This window comes from Vigna angularis, chromosome 3 (assembly GCF_016808095.1).
Source record: "Vigna angularis cultivar LongXiaoDou No.4 chromosome 3, ASM1680809v1, whole genome shotgun sequence".
Lineage (NCBI taxonomy): Eukaryota > Viridiplantae > Streptophyta > Magnoliopsida > Fabales > Fabaceae > Vigna > Vigna angularis.
In genome coordinates this window covers 7,504,223-7,524,656 of record NC_068972.1, presented here as the reverse complement: position 1 = coordinate 7,524,656, position 20,434 = coordinate 7,504,223, and the positions used below count along the sequence as shown (strand labels likewise).

The 20,434-nt window shown below is 31.3% G+C and overlaps 3 protein-coding genes across 5 annotated transcripts; 2 read left to right on the top strand and 1 right to left on the bottom strand.

The window, feature by feature from the left end:
- The first annotated feature begins 641 nt into the window (after positions 1-641).
- Positions 642-3,611, top strand: LOC108324128 (protein PHLOEM UNLOADING MODULATOR). The gene is made up of 4 exons (XM_017556963.2): positions 642-1,034; positions 1,682-2,076; positions 2,530-2,723; positions 2,840-3,611. The coding sequence occupies exons 1-4, from the start codon at positions 745-747 to the stop codon at positions 3,236-3,238; spliced, it is 1,278 nt and encodes a 425-aa protein (XP_017412452.1). The 5' UTR covers positions 642-744; the 3' UTR covers positions 3,239-3,611.
- Positions 3,612-4,553: 942 nt separating this feature from the next.
- On the top strand, positions 4,554-7,237 carry LOC108325067 (thioredoxin Y1, chloroplastic). 3 transcript variants are annotated; one of them, XM_017558060.2, is made up of 6 exons: positions 4,554-4,646; positions 4,765-4,992; positions 5,387-5,475; positions 5,589-5,766; positions 6,733-6,803; positions 6,909-7,237. In XM_017558060.2, the coding sequence occupies exons 2-5, from the start codon at positions 4,798-4,800 to the stop codon at positions 6,796-6,798; spliced, it is 528 nt and encodes a 175-aa protein (XP_017413549.1). In that variant the 5' UTR covers positions 4,554-4,646; positions 4,765-4,797; the 3' UTR covers positions 6,799-6,803; positions 6,909-7,237. The 3 variants fall into 3 exon arrangements, with proteins under 3 accessions (XP_017413549.1, XP_052730987.1, XP_017413550.1); XM_017558061.2 differs by having other exon boundaries at positions 4,626-4,650; XM_052875027.1 differs by having other exon boundaries at positions 4,580-4,992.
- A 1,784-nt stretch (positions 7,238-9,021) lies between these two features.
- On the bottom strand, positions 9,022-11,421 carry LOC108324917 (40S ribosomal protein S18). Its single transcript, XM_017557863.2, has 4 exons — positions 11,285-11,421; positions 10,579-10,739; positions 10,262-10,450; positions 9,022-9,235 (listed from the first exon to the last, which is right to left on the bottom strand). The coding sequence occupies exons 1-4, from the start codon at positions 11,285-11,287 to the stop codon at positions 9,130-9,132; spliced, it is 459 nt and encodes a 152-aa protein (XP_017413352.1). The 5' UTR covers positions 11,288-11,421; the 3' UTR covers positions 9,022-9,129.
- Positions 11,422-20,434: the final 9,013 nt, after the last annotated feature.

Genomic DNA, 20,434 nt, shown 5'->3' with positions numbered 1-20,434 from the left:
TGTTTCGTCTCACTTTCTTTCCCATAAATAAATTATGTTGGAAAGATAAATACAAGAAACAAGAATAATGATGTTATAAAAATAAATTAAATTTAAACTTAATTTATAATCGAATATGTAAATCTATTTTTTAATATAATATTAAAAATTAGTTTAATATGATTTATTAAACCAGTATGAGGGAATTCGGATATGTTTAAAATCATATATTGATTAAAAATAAAAATTATATTATATATAAACAGAAACAATCACTATTAAATTTTATAAAGCTGAATTAAACATGAATTTACCTTTCAATAAATTCTTTTATTTTGAAACACATCTTATTATACCTTCCTATTAATAAAAACAAAGGATACAGTATCATAATTTTTTTTTTCATATTTTCATAACCATAAAGCAAGGAATAAATCGAAGTACACATACATTTGTCATATTATAAGTTTAGTTCATTTCTCTCCTTCATGATTTATCAAGTATGTACATTTCTAATTAAATAGTAAAGCGTGAATTAATTAATAATTTGATAACTAGCCTACTTCTTTTAAAGTCTTTTTAACAATGTTCTAATAACATGATAAAAACATAATAAATATTTTGGCTATTTTAAAGTAAACATGCAATAAATTTTATATTTTTAAATACCAACTTCCCTTGAAAGACCGCCGCAACTCGATTCCATTCTTCCAGTCAGGCTTCACTTCCACCCACTCTCAGATTCCTCAGTCTCACTCGAAGTCCATGCCGTGGCCGGCGAAGAACGCCGGCCTGGGCATAGCCGCCATGTCCTACATAGCCGTTGACTACCTACGCCACCTGTCCCCGACGTGGCACTCCCGGCTGCAACCGGTGCTGTGGTCCCTCCTCGCCCTCGCCGCTGTGGTCCGCGTCCCCTCCTACCGTCACTGGTCCGCCGAGTTCCGTTCGGCGATTCCGTTTGTCACCTCCATGCTCTTCATGCTCTCCGCGCTTCTCTTCGAAGCCCTCTCCGTCCGCTCCGTCACCGCCGTCCTCGGCCTCGACTGGCACCGGTAACTGTCCCCCAATCCAACTCCGTTTTCTTTCCTTCTTCTGTTCATTGCAATGCGTAGATCAACGTGTTTCCTATGTTGTGATTCTGTATTGATCTTGTTTAGATTTTGGAAAGTGGATTTCCTTTAGGTGTTGGATGCAGATCTGTATTTACTAATATTTTTAATTCATTTGCTTGTGGATGCTTCCTGTGATATCGGCTTGGCTAAAATAAGATAACTTGTATCAATGTCTCTCTGACACTTAGTTATAATGACTGAAATTCAGTAGTTTTTTTTAGTTCTTAATTAACTCTGTAACGAACTCCTGATTTTATAATTTTCAACAAAATTTTAACTGTAAGATTGAAAACGTTAGAAAGAATATTTCAGGGAATCTGTTACTAACACAAGTAGCATGAGGTAAGCATCAACCAGCTAACACAAGTGCGTTAAACAAGAATACTGGCATTGATGATATCAATTTGAAAATCACAATATAACAACCGGCTATTAGGTTTTGAGTAGTTCACCGTTAAGATAAATCACAATGAAAGATAAGCCAGCTGTGGTAGAGAGTGTGTATGCGTTACTTTTACATGAACTTAACTTCAACCGAGTGTTGTAATTTCTATTTAAAAATAAAATGTTCTTTTTTTTTCTGACAGGAATACGCCTCCTCTTCCAGATACGGGTCAATGGTTTCTCTTGGCGTTGAATGAGAAACTTCCTAGTCCAATTGTTGAGATATTAAGAGCTCGAATCATTGGACTGCACCATTTCTTGATGTTGTTTATGATGCTGGCGTTCTCTGTGCTATTTGATTCTGTGAAAGCTCCGGGCCTCGGATTAGGTGCTAGATATATGTTTACCATGGCAGTTGGCCGCCTTCTTCGTGCCATAACTTTTGCATCTACAATTTTGCCATCAGCCCGTCCTTGGTGTGCTGGTTCTCGGTTCAGAGTTCCAGCGTACCCTCATCCTTGGGCCCAAAAGTATTATGTTCCTTATGCCAAAGATCACGATGCTATCAGCCGAGTGATAAATCTAGATACAGCTTATGGTATGTAGGATTTTATTTTTGCTGAGTCTGGCAACTGCTTTTAACTTACAAAGTTATGTTCTCGTACCATTTACTGATTTAATCTGGGAGTGCTTATGTTATGGTCCATAATCTTTACAATTTACAACACTTGGGATTCTGATTAAAGAACCTCTTTTATTTTTCATTAACTTTATTGGGTAGAAAGATCAACTTTGAATTGAAGCTGAAAATTATTAGGTTTTGGACAGTGGAATTATTTGCAGCCACTTGGAGTTTCTTTTGAAATGTGTTCTACTTATCTGAATTTAAATTTTTATATCATCCGCAGATATAGCTTTTAAAGCTTTTATCTCAGCTCGATAATATGTCTGTCAATACCTTGCTCTATGTCTATATGACCTGTCCACCTTTAGGGACATTTTTCTCGGATGAGAAAATCTTCCAAATTAACATACTTTTTCTTCTTCTTAGTTGACATTGGAAAACCAGTTAGCGATTACCAGCCAGATTGGGGTTCAATGAGCTTTCTGATTGATTTTTTGCGACCCACTGTCTCCGAAGGACCTACATGGTACAGTCTGTTAAAGAAAGCTGGAGGTGGCTGCAATGACCTCCTATACAGTGGCCACATGCTTGTTGCCGTACTCACAGCCATGGCTTGGACAGTATGATTTGAATTAATTCCAAGATTTGTGTTTTAATCTGTTATTGATTGTTTGCATTTGATTTTTTTATGAGTAGCTTACCTTTGGATTTTTTTTTCTATATTATATAACTGCAGGAAGCATATGGAGGTTTCAGTTCTGCTCTTGTATGGCTTCTTTTGATGCATAGTGCCCAAAGAGAAATACGAGAACGTCATCATTACACTGTAGACTGCATTGTAGCCATCTATGTGGGGATCCTCTTGTGGAAGATGACAGGTTTTATTTGGTCACATGAAGCTAAGTCAAGTAATAGGAGTCTGACTAAGCTGGAGACGATTCAAAGCAGACTAGTCCAAGCTTCAAAAGACTCGGACATTGACAAAGTGAGGGAGCTTCTGAAAGAGATTGAGTTAATCAGTGAAGAAAGCAAGGATTCGACTGGAATTAAACATGCACGGTTGTTTCGTAGTGCCACCATTTTCTTTGCACTCACCATTGTTGTTCTGGCTTTCACGTTGACAAGTGATGGATGATCTTCTGGCGATCCACTTGTTTAGAATGCCACACACGGTTTTAAACTTGCAAGTATTCTGGTATTCTCGGTTATAGTTTTGGAGTCATACAAAAATGTACATCACGTAATGAGGCTACCCGCAAATACTGTTGAAGTGAGGATTTAATGTTCGATATCATGTACTTTTCTTGATCATTGTCATCCTCTTGTACCACTGGCATGTATGTAGTTATCTTGTTTGAATGTATTGTATCATTTTGAAGAATTGACAACTCACCATGGATGGAAATCAGAATTGCCACGTTGCATCTGCAATACGATTCTTGATTTACCTTGTTTTGGGAAGAATGAAGTGAATAGAATGGTTAGACTTTTATGGTATTTTCATGCAATTCTTGTAGCAAGTGTAAATCATCCTTATCCCACAATTCCTCCATCTCCCTTTAACATTTCTTATTGCTGCTATGTATTGTTTTCTGGCTTGTTCGCACCATTTGAACATTTTTTAATCTTGATTCGCAGATCCTCATGAGATCCCGTAGGTCAACTTTTACATTCACCGCATTACTGGCATCAGGTTCAAGCAACCATGCATTCTCAAACTTAAATGCCCTCTTAGTAGTTCTAGTTTGCTTTTCAAGTAAAATGACCAACGGTTTAGCATTGCTTGCAAACTCCTTAGCACAAGTTGTCAAATTTTCTACCTTTAAATTTTCCTCCATCTTTCTTTCAATAAAATAATATTGAGTCAAATAATTAATGTCATCTTGTAATTTGTACTTTATGTCTTTGTGTAAATGTGACAAAGCAATCAATTATGAATACAAAACTTGAATTAATAGTACTAAAACTTGAAAATGTAATATCCTACAAAAACTTGTAAAAGCTAACACTCAAAACACTCTTTTACAACTTTTCAAATCAACAATCATCTAGGAAATGGACATGTGCTAAAAGGTGATATCTCAATGAACATCATATTCTCTCTCAAATTAGATAGTTCTAATCGTATATAATGATCATAATAATAGGGTTTTTTATTAAAAAAAAGGCAATACCTCCCTTTAAAATAAAAATACCAGTTTCAATATATTAAAAAAAATTATAAACATTATCATCTGTTTTAAAGTATAATTATAAAGTCACAAAACATGCAAAATATTTTTTCTAAGAGAAGGTACACCGTTAAAGTTAATTATTGCAAGATGAGAAAAAATATGAACAAAATTTTCTTCCAACGCAATCAAAGTTATTTTGATTTAAAATACTGCCTTGGTTTGACAATAGTACGCGGAAATTGTTTTTTATTATTTAACCAACCGTAACATTTATAAAAAAAAAACAAAGGAAAAGGAAAAGGAAAAGAGTGTTGGGATTGGGAGAGTACGAGTCAGAGCAAAGCAGCAGCTTGGGTTGGACCTTGGAGAGTCCGTTTGTTCCTTCCCTTTGTTTTCTTTAGATATTTCTTTTTTTTTTTCTGTCGTTTCATTGCAAACTGATACTTCGGTATCCAAACACACCTCATCTACATTTTCTCATCTCCAGCACAAACAAACACGTGCATCTCCTTTCGTTCTCATGGCGATTTCCGTTTCCGCATCCTCCGCGATTTCTTCTTTGAGTTCTGAACGTTCTACGCGCTTGCCGTCATCCTTTACCTCTGCATCTTCTTCCGCCAAACAGTTCTCGCTGCAATTCCCCTCGCGCACGCACCTTCTTCGGATCAGTACTCCACGCGCTCCTACTTCCCCGCGGCCACGATTCCTTCTTCAGGTAACCTAAACCACGCTATCTGCTTTCATTTTCTATTGTACGTACGACTTTCTTCATTGATTAGTGAATCAAGGAACACGCGTGATTATTATTATTATTATTATTACTATTATTATTATTAATCATAAATTGTGCGTAAATAGAAATTATATTAGTGGTACAATAGTAAAAATTACATTTGGTCCCTAAATATGTATTTAACCGTGAAATTAGTAGCTGAATGTGTGTTTCAGTAGTCAAAGTAATTCTCAAATTTGTGAGGTGAAGAATAAATTGAATGAAGTGTTAACTCAAGGACCGTGAATATTAATTTGATTGTTTAATTTTGTTAAGCTGATCAACAGTTTTAGCCAATTATGGCCTTATAAGTATTTTTGTGTGTTGTTCTGTGTAGGTTCAAGCTAAGAAACAAACCTTTAACTCTTTTGATGATTTGCTTGCCAATTCTGAAAAGCCTGTATTAGTTGATTTCTATGCGACCTGGTAAGTTTCTCCCTCCGTTTTCTGTTTTCTCCGTATTTGGCTCGCAGGGTGTTATGCTGGTTTTGTTAACTGGTGCTTTTTGAAGTTGAAGCTGTTTTGTTAACTTGGTACAGGTGTGGTCCTTGTCAATTCATGGTTCCCATTCTCAATGAAGTAAGCACTCGGCTTAAGGATAAGATACAGGTGGTGAAGATTGATACTGAGAAATATCCCAGCATTGCTGACAAATACAGAATTGAGGCATTGCCAACTTTCATCATGTTTAAGGATGGAGAACCTTATGATCGTTTTGTAAGTCAATTTTTTTTTATGAGTTCTGCTTTCCTCGCACCTGGTGGTTAATCGTGTCTGTGTGACCCTTTATAATATGTGGGAGTTTCTGGTTCTGCTTCTGCAATGACTCCAAACACTTACATTTGGCCTAAAATGGCATGCATGACATTGCATTAAAATTTGAATTGTGAAACCGAATTTAGTGTTTCTATTTGAAAGTACATGTCCATCAGTAATGCAGCAATGCTCTGAGATATACTAAACATAGAATTAACAATGCTACTACTTTTCTTTTGTTCTGTTAGGAATTTGAATTTGTAGCGTGAAGGGTCCAAACCATCATAAAAATTCCTTTGACTGCAAAGCCAGCTAATAAAAGAAGTAGCGATCTTTTTGGCCTTTTATGGGGAACTGCCTGAAGTTAGTTCTTATGCTACAAAAACTTGTAGAGCATCTAAAAGAATAATCTCGTTCCTAATTTTTCTTAAAACTTTGATATTGGCCTATTCACCTTTATATTCTCCCAGGCTTGTTCACTTTAACAGAATGAAAGCAAATTTGATTTTATTATAATGAAAAGAGCCTAATTGCTAGTTTCGTACATCCATTCAAGAATGTTTAAAATATAGTCCTCTGTCTGCTGTCAATAATAGCACAAGTCTCATGAAATTTCTAATGTTTTCCCCTATCATCATATTTGCGGGAAGGTATATGTAGCTTGAAATGATCTGGTCTTGAGTTTGTCTGTTTGCAGGCTTTTCTGTAATGTTCTTGAAATTTGTTGGTAATGTTGGTGGGAGACTAGACAGATTTTGTTGAGCTGAATCTGTTATTTACTAATGATTTTTTGTTATGAAGCTACATAGACATTTGCTTATTTGACAAAACAAAATAAAACAAGGGTGTTGTCTGTTATCTCCAAATTCTAAACAACCATCTTCACATTCTAAGCAAGAATTTGTTTTTGGTCTTGATGACTTCCAGGAGGGAGCATTGAATGCAGATCAGCTTATTGAACGCATAGAAGCCGGTCTGAAGGTTGAACAATAACCCTAGTAAGTCTCTATTATTACACTCATTATTATTGTATTAAAGATGCTCAAGAACATCTCCCCAATAATCGCTGTCCTCTAAACTCCTTATTGTTTTAATTTTTTCAGCTTTGATGAAGTCAGAAAGAAGCTTGTCCATTGGAATGTTCGATCACATACATGATGTGACCGACTTGAGGATCATTAGTTGATTGAACCTAGACCGACTTGAGGATCACTAGTTGATTCAACCACATTAGACATTTTTTGAAGTGATCATTACCTTTCATAAGTTAATTTTTGCCCCTTATTTAGACTCCGTCCTCTTGATCTATAATTTATTTTCATTTTCTGAGGCTTAAAAATAGTGCAATTATAGGGAGATTAAAGTTGGTCAATGTTTGCTATATACTGATTGAATTGCATGGGAAATGCTTAATGTGATACACATCTTAAAATAATTTTATCAAAATTATTTTGATTAAACATTAATCCGTAAAAGTTTGTCGACAACGCATTGTAAAAAGGTCACATTGAATGACAGCCTAGACGAGTAGATGGCAAACGTGATTCTTCAACATTCAGTAAGTATTTTTAGCGGTGTATGGTTAGAGGCTTGTGAGGCACATGAACCTTTCAGGGTCAATGTTTGCACTACATGTGTCTGTTGATTTTTGTGCGGACAGTTAGAACAGTCAACCTCAGCAATTCTTGCAGGGTGTAGGACCGTAACACCATTATTTGTCTAGCAAACTATCAAAATTCGCCAACTGTCAAAAGTAATTTATTTCGTAACACATTTCAATATAAAATTTATAATTAAACTTAAAGACATGTCCAAACTGGGGTGTCCAACTGAGTTAGAATTGAATTAAATTGTATAAAAGTTTAATTAATCTGAAAGAAAATGTCAAAATTAATCTGAATTAGAAAATTGTTCAACCAAATTGAAAAAAAAAAATTCGTTGACTACATTTTGTATTTGTAGATTGAACTATCTTTAGCATAGTTTGCTACGATCTACATTTTTAAACTGATTATTTTTCTTTGAAAATTAAAGTAATTTAATTATTTAAATTTCTTATTTACTACACTACTAGAAGAGACAGAGAATGTCTTTTTTTTAATTAAAATTTATATATGCATCATCACCAACTTTTTTTAGACGTTGTTACATTGTATCTCAGCAACTAATATAAACATTGAAATTTTAATGCGAAGGGAAACAAGCTACTTTCACTAGTATCTACTGGAATGCATTCTTGTTCTTTATAAATAATGTTGCAAAAATAACAAAAAAATTTACAAATTTAATTTAAATTTACTAATAAAAATTTAATTAAAAACTCACCAAAAAAGTTAATCGATGACTTCAGGAAGAAATGGTGAATAATTACGTAAATTTTTTTAACTCTAATTATAGTTTAAGTAGCATACTAATAATGTAAATTTTAAAAAATTGAATTGAAAAAATAGACTAATATAATTTTCAATAAGAATAGTTCAATTGTTTTGTTTTTAGTTTAGTTCAATTTACTAAATTCTTTTATTTCAGTCCAGCTTTCTTAACACCCTTATTTCAAAACCAAACTAAAAGATAAAGTTTAATATCCTCAATTTGGACTAGGTTTGATTAACTCAGCCAGAATAATATTTGGTTAATTCTCTTGAAAAGTATTCCCAAGTCATTAATATTTCTTATGCTTTAATCACCTTAAATTTAATGTTTTCCATCCTTTTTACTGGTAGTGTTTGGGATGTGTACAACGTGCCGAATACGCCGCGGTCACCCTTATTATTTCATGATTATTGGACATGCGTCTATACTTACCATGTTAGTTACTATTTCAGTTAACATGCAATTGTTAACTTTATATTGGTTTCACTGCATCATTACATAATAAATTATTTTAAAATAATAAATTAAATTACAACAAAAATTCTTCATATAAAATACAACTGCAGGATTCTTCTGTGTTTAAATAACTTCAATCAGACATTATCATTCTTTTCATTATTCATTATTATCTTAATATACAATAAAATATATTAGTTATATTTATGCTCAGATACCAAATATCACTCAAGCGCTGTGTAGGCATGGTAATCATATATTAATCTTGCTCAATATTGAGCCATATTTAAACGGAAATGAACACGGCGTCCGCCTTCAAATGGGGGGCAAAAATAAACAAGATTCATAAGGAAATAAAAAGAACAACCAACCCAATCACAGTTAAAATTCAAATGCAACAAAATCCAAATGCATTCTCAAAATAAAATGGTTGACTTTAACAAATAATATATCCCATTGTTCAAAAAACAGTAAGAATAAGGGAGAGCTTTAAGCTCAGCGCTTCTTAGAGACACCAACAGTTTTACCCCTGCGGCCAGTGGTCTTGGTATGCTGGCCACGTACACGAAGACCCCAGTAGTGTCTCAACCCCCGATGGTTTCTGCATGCAAGAATAAATATAAATCAGGATGCCCAACATTTAGCTAGCTACAATCATCTTCACAACCAAATATAAAATGAAGAATTCAGTTTTCTTTCCTAGCTTAAGTATTTAGATTCATGAAGTGAAGTCAAGAGAAATGGACGAGTTATTTTTCCATAGGACACCCAAAATTTGTGATATTTGCAATCCTTCCCTCGGGAAAATGGTAAGGAATGAAAGGGTTCCTGAGATTCCCTAATTTGTTTTCTCACTTAAACAGTTACATAATTCTTTTAAATATTTTCCAATGGATAAAGTTAATGAAGTCATTTGACTTGTATTTTTACACATACTTCTATCCAGTTTGATGAAACCAAATAAAGAGAGGAAGCCTCCTTCCTTTTCATTGGATTTGGATGATACCAAAAGGGATGTGACTCTTCAAGATCTCTCTACAATCTTTTTTTTTTCATTTCTCTACATGATACCATACACACCCTGACATGCGGACAGCAGGGTTGAAGGCATACAACTTAAATTCATATGGCTAATGTACAACATCAGGCACAAAGAACAGTACTAACATGTTAAACGGTATATTTGAACTCAGACTTGCACATATCACTTATTACCTTTGCAGTTTATAGTACATGACATATTTATACTTTATGAATGACAGTAAAGAAGCAGGTAATCTCATAGTGCATGCAGCCATTAATAAAACAAATATAATAGCCAGGCAAAAAGTATTGTTTTGTTCTCATGCATTTCTTAGTTTTCATTTTTAAAACAGCTCCAATTCCAATATCAGTGCATATTCCGAAACTGCTGACGGAAAAACAGGCATTCAGCATAATTGAAATCAATAATGTTCGAAAGAATTAGTTTGCTGGTATCAGATTTTTCAGTGAGCAAAAAAGTATCAAAAATCCAAAAAATCACTTTAACCGTGCATGATCAACAATCTAATCATTAAAAGTGGAATGTATCAGTTATAGATGAACTTTTTTCCATGAAAAACACACAATAAAAAAGGGTATTCACCTGATTTTCTTGAGTCTCTCCAAGTCATCCCTCAACTTCATATCCAACGCATTGGACACTACCTGAGAATACTTCCCATCCTTGTAGTCCTTCTTCCTGTTTAAAAACCAGTCTGGAATCTTGAATTGCCGGGGATTGGCAACCACAGTCATGAGGTTATCCAATTCAGCGGCACTCAGCTCCCCAGCTCTGTCAACAAAATAACCAAAACCTATTTCAATACAAAACATAACTAATTGAACCACAACACTCTTATGCAACACTAAGCAATTATCAACAAACAATGAGAAAACAATGGCAATGAAAGTAAAGTAAACCTTTTGTTCATGTCAACATCAGCCTTCTTACACGCCATGTTAGCAAATCGTCTCCCTATACCTTTGATTGAGGTAAGGGCGAACATTATCTTCTGCTTCCCATCTACGTTCGTGTTCAAAACACGAAGTATGTGCTGGAAATCCTCATTTGCCACCAAGGCCTATAAAACAAGGCAAGGATCGGATTAAATAAAACAAACCAAAATCACAAAAACCCGAGCATACGTCGTAAAATTTCTTATTTCAAATCACAGTTAACAAATTCAAATAAATTCACCCTTTTACGGTCATTCCAACGAGAAAAGTAAAAACTTCCAAACACTACAAAAACACGAACCCTAAAAATTAATAGCATGAGAAAATAAGAAGAAATAGAAAGCGTCACAATCTTCGTGTTCAAAACAATAAGTATGTACTCGAAATCCTCGTTTGCAACCCAGGCCTATAAAGCAAGGCCTAAGGATTGGATTCAAATAAAACAAACCAAAATCATAAAAACCCAACTTCTACAACATATGCAATCATAAACACCAAGAAGATAAATTCTAAAATTTCTGATTTCAAATCACAGTTAACAAATTCTACTAAAATTCACAATTTTATGGTAATTTCGAAGAGAAAAATAAAAACTTCCAAACACTACATGAACCCTATAAATTAATAGCATGAGTAAATAAGAAGATATCGAAAGCGACGAATTAAGCACCATCTTGAACGCAGGGGATGCGCGATTCCAGTAAGTGATGCGGCTGAGAGCAGGTGAACACCGTTCCTAGGCTAAAACCTCAAGGTAGCAGAAGAGGGTTCTTATATTTCTGGGACCATAAACACGGGTTGGGCTTTATAATGGGCCTGATCCATCCAACGTAATTGATGACATTTTATATAAATGGGCCTAATATTTGGGAATCCAAATAGAGTGTTGAGAGTTGCTCTAAATAAAATAAAATAAATTTTATTTATCATTTAAATAATAATATATAAATTAAATTAATAATTATTATTTTATTAAATAAAATAAAATTAATTTATAAATAATTAAATAATAATTTTAAAAAAATTAAATAATATTTATATATTAATTTAAAATATAAAAAATTAAAAAACTAAAAACTAAAAAAAACTAATCCACATTCAGATGTGCACATCCATCCCTTCCGTCTCTTCAGTAGATTTATAATAAAAAATTTAATTATTATTTAAATAATAATACATAAATTAAAAATAATTATTATTATTTTATTAAATAAAAAAAATTAATTTATAAACAATTAAATAATAATTTTAAAATAATTAAATAATATTTATATATTAATTTAAAATATAAAAATTAAAAAACTAAAAACTAAAAAAGAAAAATTCAACGAATGTTGTCATTCTTTGAAGAAAAGAGATAAAAGTATAAAATATTTTAAAATATAAATAATAGTTTTAGAATTTAAAAAAAAAAATGTAATGGTACATGGAGCCAAATGAGATGGGACAGGAAGTAACCCTACAGAGTGTTTCTTTCACTGCACCAAGTCTTCATCCACCTCCAACTTTTTCAAAGATTTAATTTTAACTTCTACCTTTTTACTTTTTCTCTTTATATTTAATTTAAAGTAATCCTACTTCTACACTTTTTTTAACTCTACACCCTTTTAATAAATTTTTTTAAACTTTGTCTTTTATTTATAATTTAATAACTATTTAATTTAATTTAAAAATATAATATTATTTAACATCTTTTCATATTTTAATAATTACTAAAATATAATTTTTCATTTAAATTAAATTATTATTAAATTTTAAATAGAAAATAAAACTTTTAAAAAAAGTCGTCGGATATTGGTATCCGATAATTTCCGACACGAAAAATTTGTTTTTTATTTATACTTTATTAATTATTTAATTTAATTTTAAATTTTAATATTATTTAATATATTTTACATTTAAATAACCATTAAAATATAGTTTATATTATTATAGTAGTAATATTAAAAAAATTAAAATAAAAACAATAATAATTAAGAAATCTAAAACTTTTAAAATCTATTTTTATTAATTTAATATTTTAATATAATTTAATGTGTTCATATATTAAATCAGATTTTACGTAATTGTCTATATTTTTATTACTTTTATTTTAATTATTTTAAATTTAATTTTTTAATATAACTATTATATGAAAAATTAAATTATTATTAAATTTTAAATAGAAGATAAAATTTAAAAAAGTCATCGGATATTGGTATCCGATGACTATTTTATCGGATTTCCAATTCCAACAAAAAAGTTTTTAAAAATTTGTTTTTTATTTATACCTTATTAATTATTTAATTTAATTTAAAAAATTTGTATTCTTTAATATATTTTATATTTAAATAATTATTAAAATATAATTTATATTATTATAATAATAATATTAAAATAATAATAATAATAATTAAGAAGTCTAAAAATTTTGAAAAATCCTATTTTATTAATTTAATATTTTAATATAATTTAATATATTTATATATATTAAATCAGATTTTACATAATTATTTTTATTTTTATTGTTTTTATTTGGTTTAATGTCTCCGTAGGTTCCTATTTTGGTCATGAATTTCAAATAGGTCCTCTTCATTTTCGGCGTATCAATTGAGTCCTTGTTTTTGTAAAATTGAATCAATTACAGGCCTGCCGTTAATTTAGACAAACGGCCGTTACGGTATTAGTTACGTGGCATTTAAAACGATTTTTGTATTAAATAATTGGTATGCAGAGATGTATATTCAGTTTTGGGTAAGGGCAAAATAGGAAATTCAGTTCTCTCACTCTACACTTAATGCTGCCTCCCTCCATCGAGACCCAGGTCTCTTTCTCTCTGACCAGGAAAACCTAGGGCTGGGAGGCACGCCGCCGCCACCTCGGCTGGAACCGGCCACCGCCACCTCCGCCAAGACCACGCCTTGGCCTCGCCGGCGACAACCCGAGCCACCGGAACCACCGTTGGCCGCAACGCCTTTGCCCTCCCTCTTGCTTCTCCGCTTCTTCGAAGAAGGTGACCTAGGGAGGTTTGCCTCCCCTGCGCGCACGCACCATCGCCACCACCGAGTCGGAAGATGGCTGCATGCTTCCTAGATTGGGCGAGAATGAATGAAGAGTGAAGTATGGGTTTTGTTTTGATTTCTGTTTCTGAGTTTGGTTGATTGCAGGTTGAAGATGGTGTTGTGTTTGAATTGGGGGAATGGGGTTCGGAAGGAGACGTGGAGTGCGTGGATGAGGGAGTGGAAATCAGGGGGAGGTAGTGTGTGTCATGGCGGAGGATGTTGGTTTAAGATTGGGAACTCAGACAAATGAAGGTTGCAAGGGTGGAGGATGGTTGAAGAGGATGAAGACACTGTTGTTCTTCTTTCGGTTGTTTTTCAAATTTTCTACTTTGCCCTTACCCAAAACTGAATATACATCTGTGCATACCAATTATTTAATACAAAAATCGTTTTAAATGCCACGTCTAATTAGTAACTGCACTCAACCATGCCACGTAACCAATATCGTAACGGTCGTTTGTCCAAATTAACGGCAGGCCTGTAATTGATTCAATTTTACAAAAACAAGGACTCAATTGATACGCCGAAAATGAAGAGGACCTATTTGAAATTCATGACCAAAATAGGGACTCACGGAGACATTAAACCTTTTTATTTTAATTATTTTAATTTTAATTTTTGTAATATAATTATTATATGAAAAATTAAATTATTAAAAAAATTTAAATAGAAAATAAAATTTAAAAAAAAGTTATCGGATATTGGTATCCGATAATCGGATATCCAATTCCGACAGTAAAAATTTATTTTTTATTTATATTTTATTAATTATTTAATTCAATTTAAAAATTTAATATTTTTTAATATATTTAATATTTAAATAACTATTAAAATATAATTTATATTATTATAGTAGTAATATTAAAATAATTAAAATAATAATAATAATTAAGAATCTAAAATTTTCGAAATTATATTTACTAATTTAATATATTTTCAAATTTTATATTATTACTTTTATTTTAATTATTTTAATTTTAATTTTTGTAATATAATTATAATAATAATACAAATCATATTTTAATAATTATTAAAATATGAAAAATATCAAATAATATTTAATTTTTAAATTAAATTAAAAATTTATTAAATTATAAATAAAAGACAAAGTTTTAAAATTTTGTTAAGTGTGCATAATTAAAGAAGTATAAGATTACTTTAATTAGAAAATAGAAAAAGTAAAAAAAATATTTACTAAGATTAAAAAACTATTTTTGAAAAAGTTGGAGGTGCATAGGATGAAACACTCATCCAACTCTTACTTGTGTTTGGACCATCATGTATTTACAATTATTTTGTTGGATTTAAAGAAAAAGGATGTTGCTCCCTCCACCACCACCTTATACTTCCTCCACCTCTCCACATTATTTTAAATACAATTATATCCTTAAGTTAAAAGGATTTTTATTTTTATCCTATTTTACATAATTTGAAACCCTAATTTTACTTTTTCAGCACCCACCCACAGTTCCCCACCTCCCACGCTTACATTTCCTTTTTCTTCCCAGTTTTTTTTTTTTTATTTGAAAGCTTCCATTGCCGCCGTAATGTGAAGTAGTGTCGTCGCCGTGGTGTGGAGGAGCGTCCAGAGCGTCGACCAACGTGAGGAAGTATAGATCAACGGAGGTCACATCCTTCAACGGATGTCAACATCCGTTTAGGAAAAACGGATGTCGACATCCGTTTTACCTTAAACGGATGTTGACATCCGTTGAAGGATGTGACCTCCGTTTAAAGGTTACATTTTTTATTTTAGGGTTTGTTTTCAAGGTTTATTCGAATACGCACTTGGAGGAAGCACGACACGCATTGCACCACGAGAGGGAGACTGCTTGATAATTCTTTCTACCACCACCAACCTTTGCAACTTGTAGTATCTCACAACGACGAAAGAAAGAGAGAAAGAAGTATAATGTTAAAATGAAAGAAAAGTATTTTACTTATGTACGGGACTAGAATAGGTTATTAGTGAAATAGGTTGTGAATGGGTAAAATTAAAAAATAATAACCCTAAAAAAAAAATTTTACTGAGGGGCAAAATAGTAAAGGAGAGGTGGAGGGAAAAAGGAATGGTGGTAAAGGGAGCAAACCCTAAAAAAAGTATTTCATTTTTAACGGTGCTAATTGTGTGATTAATATTATGTACCTTACTTATAATCAAACTGTTACATTAATGTTGGTTTCTATTTAATTAAATTTAGTATGTGTTAAATATTAATAATTGGTTAAATAGAGTAACAATAAATAGGACCACAAAAAAATTAAGTTTTGTGAGCTTATTCGTCAATTCGGTCAAGAAAAGTGAACCGAGATAACATTTTCAACCGAAAATCCAAACCAACCCAACCCACCAAACTCAATATCATTAAAAAAATTTAGGACCTGCACCATGATACTTCATACCCCGTTCAACTTCATACTATGGAACTTCATGAATTTGAATTCATAAAACATGTTTTATATTATGTTATCTTCATGTATCTTATTAGTTTTATTATTTATTATATTTAGCAGAATTATTCATGTACATGACACACATTTGTTAATTCATCTAATATGTTGTTTCTTTAAAGTGCCTGAATTGTTATCCACAATACCATATGTCATAGCATTGACCTTACTTAGACCACCATCCATACTGAAAATTTTAACTTGAAAAACAAGAGAAGGATGCTTGACGGAAGCTATAATGGATGACAAAGAAAGATGGTTATGTTAATATGTTTCGATCTTAGACATGTTTAAAGTGAGTTCATAGTAAAGTTACATAATGAGAAATTGAAATTCAACAAAAAATACTAACATGATTTGTTTTGAAAACAAATCACCTATAAGTTAGACAAACAGAATAATAACATCCTTACCTAAAACTAAAACTATTGTACATGAGATATAAGGTTCATTACACATCAAGCACCGCTTCAAACTAAAATAAAAGACAATAAACATTCAGTGATTATTACTATAGTTTAAAACGTAGTGAAAAGGTCCATAACAAGAACAAGACAAGCATGAAATCTATAAGGGAACAAAAATCTTACTTACATAACTATATGTTTCTTGAAAACAATATATTTAAGTGTGTATAAGTATGTATTGAATTATAAAAACTAGTTTTATTTATTTCTTGTATTTTTTGAAAGAAAATATGTGAAAAAATTGGTTTAAATATACTTATGTAAGAGTTCAAAAGTCGTGTTAGAGTTGATAGAATATTTAAAATAGTGAGACTCGATTGTTTTAATAATAAATAAAAAATTTATAAACAAATTTCATTATCTTAAAATCACATCATTTTTCTAAACACATTTCCTCCAAAGTTCTCTTCCTTATCATTATGTTTTCTCACCATCATTTCACCTGTTTCAAAATTGAAGACCGTTGGGGTGATTTTTAAGGTGAACTTTTCACTTCTATCCGACCAATTTCTTTAATAGAGTAAATTTGTTATTTACCCTTTTTTGGTTTGTTTGTTTCTTCTCTACATGTGACCATTTTTCACTCGCATGTATTGTTTGAGTTTTCTTTGTAAGTCTCTACTGATTAGTGGTCCTATGATGTGTTGTAGTTGTGTTTGTGTTGTTCCTAAAGGCATACAGGACTTCCTGTACGTCTAAAGGTGTTTTAAGGGTTCTTGAACATTTTGGTTTGCCTTTTAGGCAAGGGAAGCTAATTGTATTATTTTCTAAGTTATAAGTATCTTGAAATTTGTAATTGTATGATTGAGTTGTATGGTGAAATTAATCTGTTGTGTTTGGTTTGTTGGATGTTTGTCATGTTGAATCATCTCGGTTAAGTTGTGTTGATTGAGGAATTTAGAATCTGATCAATTGAGACAATTGGTATGTACCTTGACATTAAAAGTCTTTTTTTACCAAAGTTCTAAGAAGAGAATATCAATTTGACCACTTGAACAGGTTTCATTCTCCCAAATCAAAGAATTTCAACACCATTGAACGGTGGTAGGTTGGCGTTGAGCGTCAGTCTATTGTGCAGGTTTGGGAGCCTTTTATCTTCAACATGTTGAGCACTAATTTTGTACCGTTGAGTGTCGTAAAATGTAAATGCTTTAACACTAAGCGGTAGCAGGGCATCGCTAAGTGTCATCACCCATTATAGGTTTGAAGCAATTTAGTTATAGGACGTTGAGCGGTATGAGGGTGTTGTTGAGTGCGACTTTTTGTGAGAAGAATGACGTTGAGTTCCACCTTTTGTGAGAAGTCTAACACTCAGCACCACTTCCGAATGTTAGTGTGCATGTTTAAATTTTTTTATTCCATGACTGTTTAAGATAAAATTTCAATCTACTTTATGTATATTTAAAAATATCATGATATCTATTTAGGTATGGTATTGTAATAATTATGAGTATTGTATTTGTATTTGTGTTTTATTAGTGTATATATTAATATGAGGATTCATTTTTTGAAGTTATCTTATCGTTCTAATAACTACTCAATCTCAAATAGAAAATAATGACATATATGGTGAAAGGTGCATAAGTGTCATAGTCTAAGAACTTTACGTTAGATAAAAATGATTGAAAGACTAACATTATGTGTGGTAGATTTGATGGGTTAGTTGTTACACCATCACACCTACATAATTTACCAAAATATGATATAAATACATTTATCTATATAATTGAGTCTTATATTATATTACAAGTAAAAAGAAAAATAAAAACTAATTTTATTTATATGAAAAAGAAGTTCAAAAAATATATTAAATGAATAATATATTCAATGAACGTATTATAAACATAGTTCGAAAAAATTATTTATAAAGACGAAGTGGGTTTTTTTTAAATAGTTAAATTAAATGTTTAACGAAATAGAGAGAGAACATAATTCGTTTTTCCCATTATTTACTTTTCTTTAATAATCGACCCTTTATAGTTTAATTCGAAGTGAACTAGGGAATTTCCCAATTACGCAAAACGCAAACGAACAACACTATTACACTTTGGTGGTGATAAAATAAAATTATAGATAAAAACAAAATATAATTTATAAACAATGCATGAGATCCTCCAGATCCTAAATAATCTGCTATTCAACACTCAGGAAGTTACATCACGAGAATCCAAACACTGACATAATTCCTTATTTTTATTTTGTTTTTTATTTATTTATATTCTCCGTGTTATACACGTGTCAACACCACGTGGCTCTAATTTGAGCCACAATCTTTAATCTTCCGAAATTCAAATCCTAAATTGAATCAATTAATTGAACTGTGACAACTATGTCACATAAATAGCCAATACGTGTAAGGTCGAATATGCGACACCCAAGTTTCCTTCAATTGACATCTCTCTCCAAAACAAAACAAAAATTATCAAATTTGTTTCATTTTACAACTATTTCCACAGGTTCCACAGTTTTGGATTCACAGTTAACTGTTTATTCTTATCAGGTTACAAATATTTCTCATTACTCTGCTACTTTACGACCATTGTTTTGCTAAATGTATTCATTATTTTAGATAGGAGCTTTTTAAATTACGAGTTTTCTTTATAACACTATTAAACACAATTAAATAATAACTTGTATAATCTGTCAAAATCATTTATTCTTCTATGCTGAAACTAAACTTAAAATTATTTTCAAAATTCTAATTAACTAAGATATTAATATTACAAGTGTGAGGTCACGAAATAAGTTGTGTGGTTTCGTGTGCAGATGGCTACCTATTTTTGATATGTTATTTTCTTTTTTGCCTTTTTGTGAGATTTCATTTATATAGACAACTTTTATATCGTATCAATCTTAAAATATTGTTGGAAACAACAAAATTTTCAAACTTTATGTAGACAATTTGTATTTCTTCACATGTAACTCGCATATATATAGCGGTAAAGTTTAGTAATAATCATAAATAAATCTTATTAAGATAATTCTTTAATAAAATTTAATACCATATAAAAAGTAAAATGTAAAATCCAACTGCATCATTCATCTTAAATAATAATAATAATAACAATATGTTATCATATTTCTCTAGAATATATGAAATATTTAAAGAAACACTTAAGTTTATCTTATCAGTGAATCATATAACTTTTCTTACATTAACTATTCGTCAATTCTTTTTATAAAGCAATATACGAAAATTAGAATTATGTCTATTATATTTATCTTTTAATTGAGAAAGAATATGCTTAATCAGATGAAATGGAATGTTCTTTGTTGCCGACACAAACGAACAGTTCGTCAACTAATAACTGCCATTCAAAGGGTCCCATGTGATTTCAATCCAATCACACCCAATCTTATCCATTTCAATTATCTCTCTTTTATTTTTCAACATAATCATTAAAATCTTTTGACCTAATTGTTTTTCTCTCTACAAGGTTTAACTCACTCACCTTATGTCAACAGTGCATGTATTTAACATGTATATTAGGGTATTTTCATAAACGAAAAAGACATAAGTAGACACCAAAAGATAATTAATTTTTTCAACACTAAAATATTTTAAGATGGATTTTAATAATTTGTTTCGTTTTTGTTGCTCGACTTAGATTTAGGCTTCAACCTTAACTCATTATCATTGTTCTATTTTATTGTACTTACCACTTATTGAGGCTGAGTTTGGCAATGGAAAAAAATGAAGAGATAAAAGAAAAAGAGGGAAAGGAATTATGTGAATGAAAAAAAAATATGGATACAAATATAAGCATGTAAAGTTAAATATTGGTGCAGAAGAAGCAATCTTTTTAAGGTTTATTTAATTTAAACACAAACAAGTATTTATTTATTAATATTATTGTTTCG

Coding starts and splice junctions, on each gene's coding strand:
- LOC108324128 (XM_017556963.2), top strand. CDS start 745: ATGCCGTGGCCGGCGAAGAACGCCGGCCTGGGCATAGCCGCCATGTCC. Junction 1,035..1,681: donor CTCGGCCTCGACTGGCACCG/GTAACTGTCCCC, acceptor TTTTTCTGACAG/GAATACGCCTCCTCTTCCAG. Junction 2,077..2,529: donor AAATCTAGATACAGCTTATG/GTATGTAGGATT, acceptor TCTTCTTCTTAG/TTGACATTGGAAAACCAGTT.
- LOC108325067 (XM_017558060.2), top strand. CDS start 4,798: ATGGCGATTTCCGTTTCCGCATCCTCCGCGATTTCTTCTTTGAGTTCT. Junction 4,993..5,386: donor GGCCACGATTCCTTCTTCAG/GTAACCTAAACC, acceptor TGTTCTGTGTAG/GTTCAAGCTAAGAAACAAAC. Junction 5,476..5,588: donor GTTGATTTCTATGCGACCTG/GTAAGTTTCTCC, acceptor AACTTGGTACAG/GTGTGGTCCTTGTCAATTCA.
- LOC108324917 (XM_017557863.2), bottom strand. Junction 10,451..10,578: donor GATGTTGACATGAACAAAAG/GTTTACTTTACT, acceptor TTTTGTTGACAG/AGCTGGGGAGCTGAGTGCCG. Junction 9,236..10,261: donor GAGAGACTCAAGAAAATCAG/GTGAATACCCTT, acceptor TCTTGCATGCAG/AAACCATCGGGGGTTGAGAC.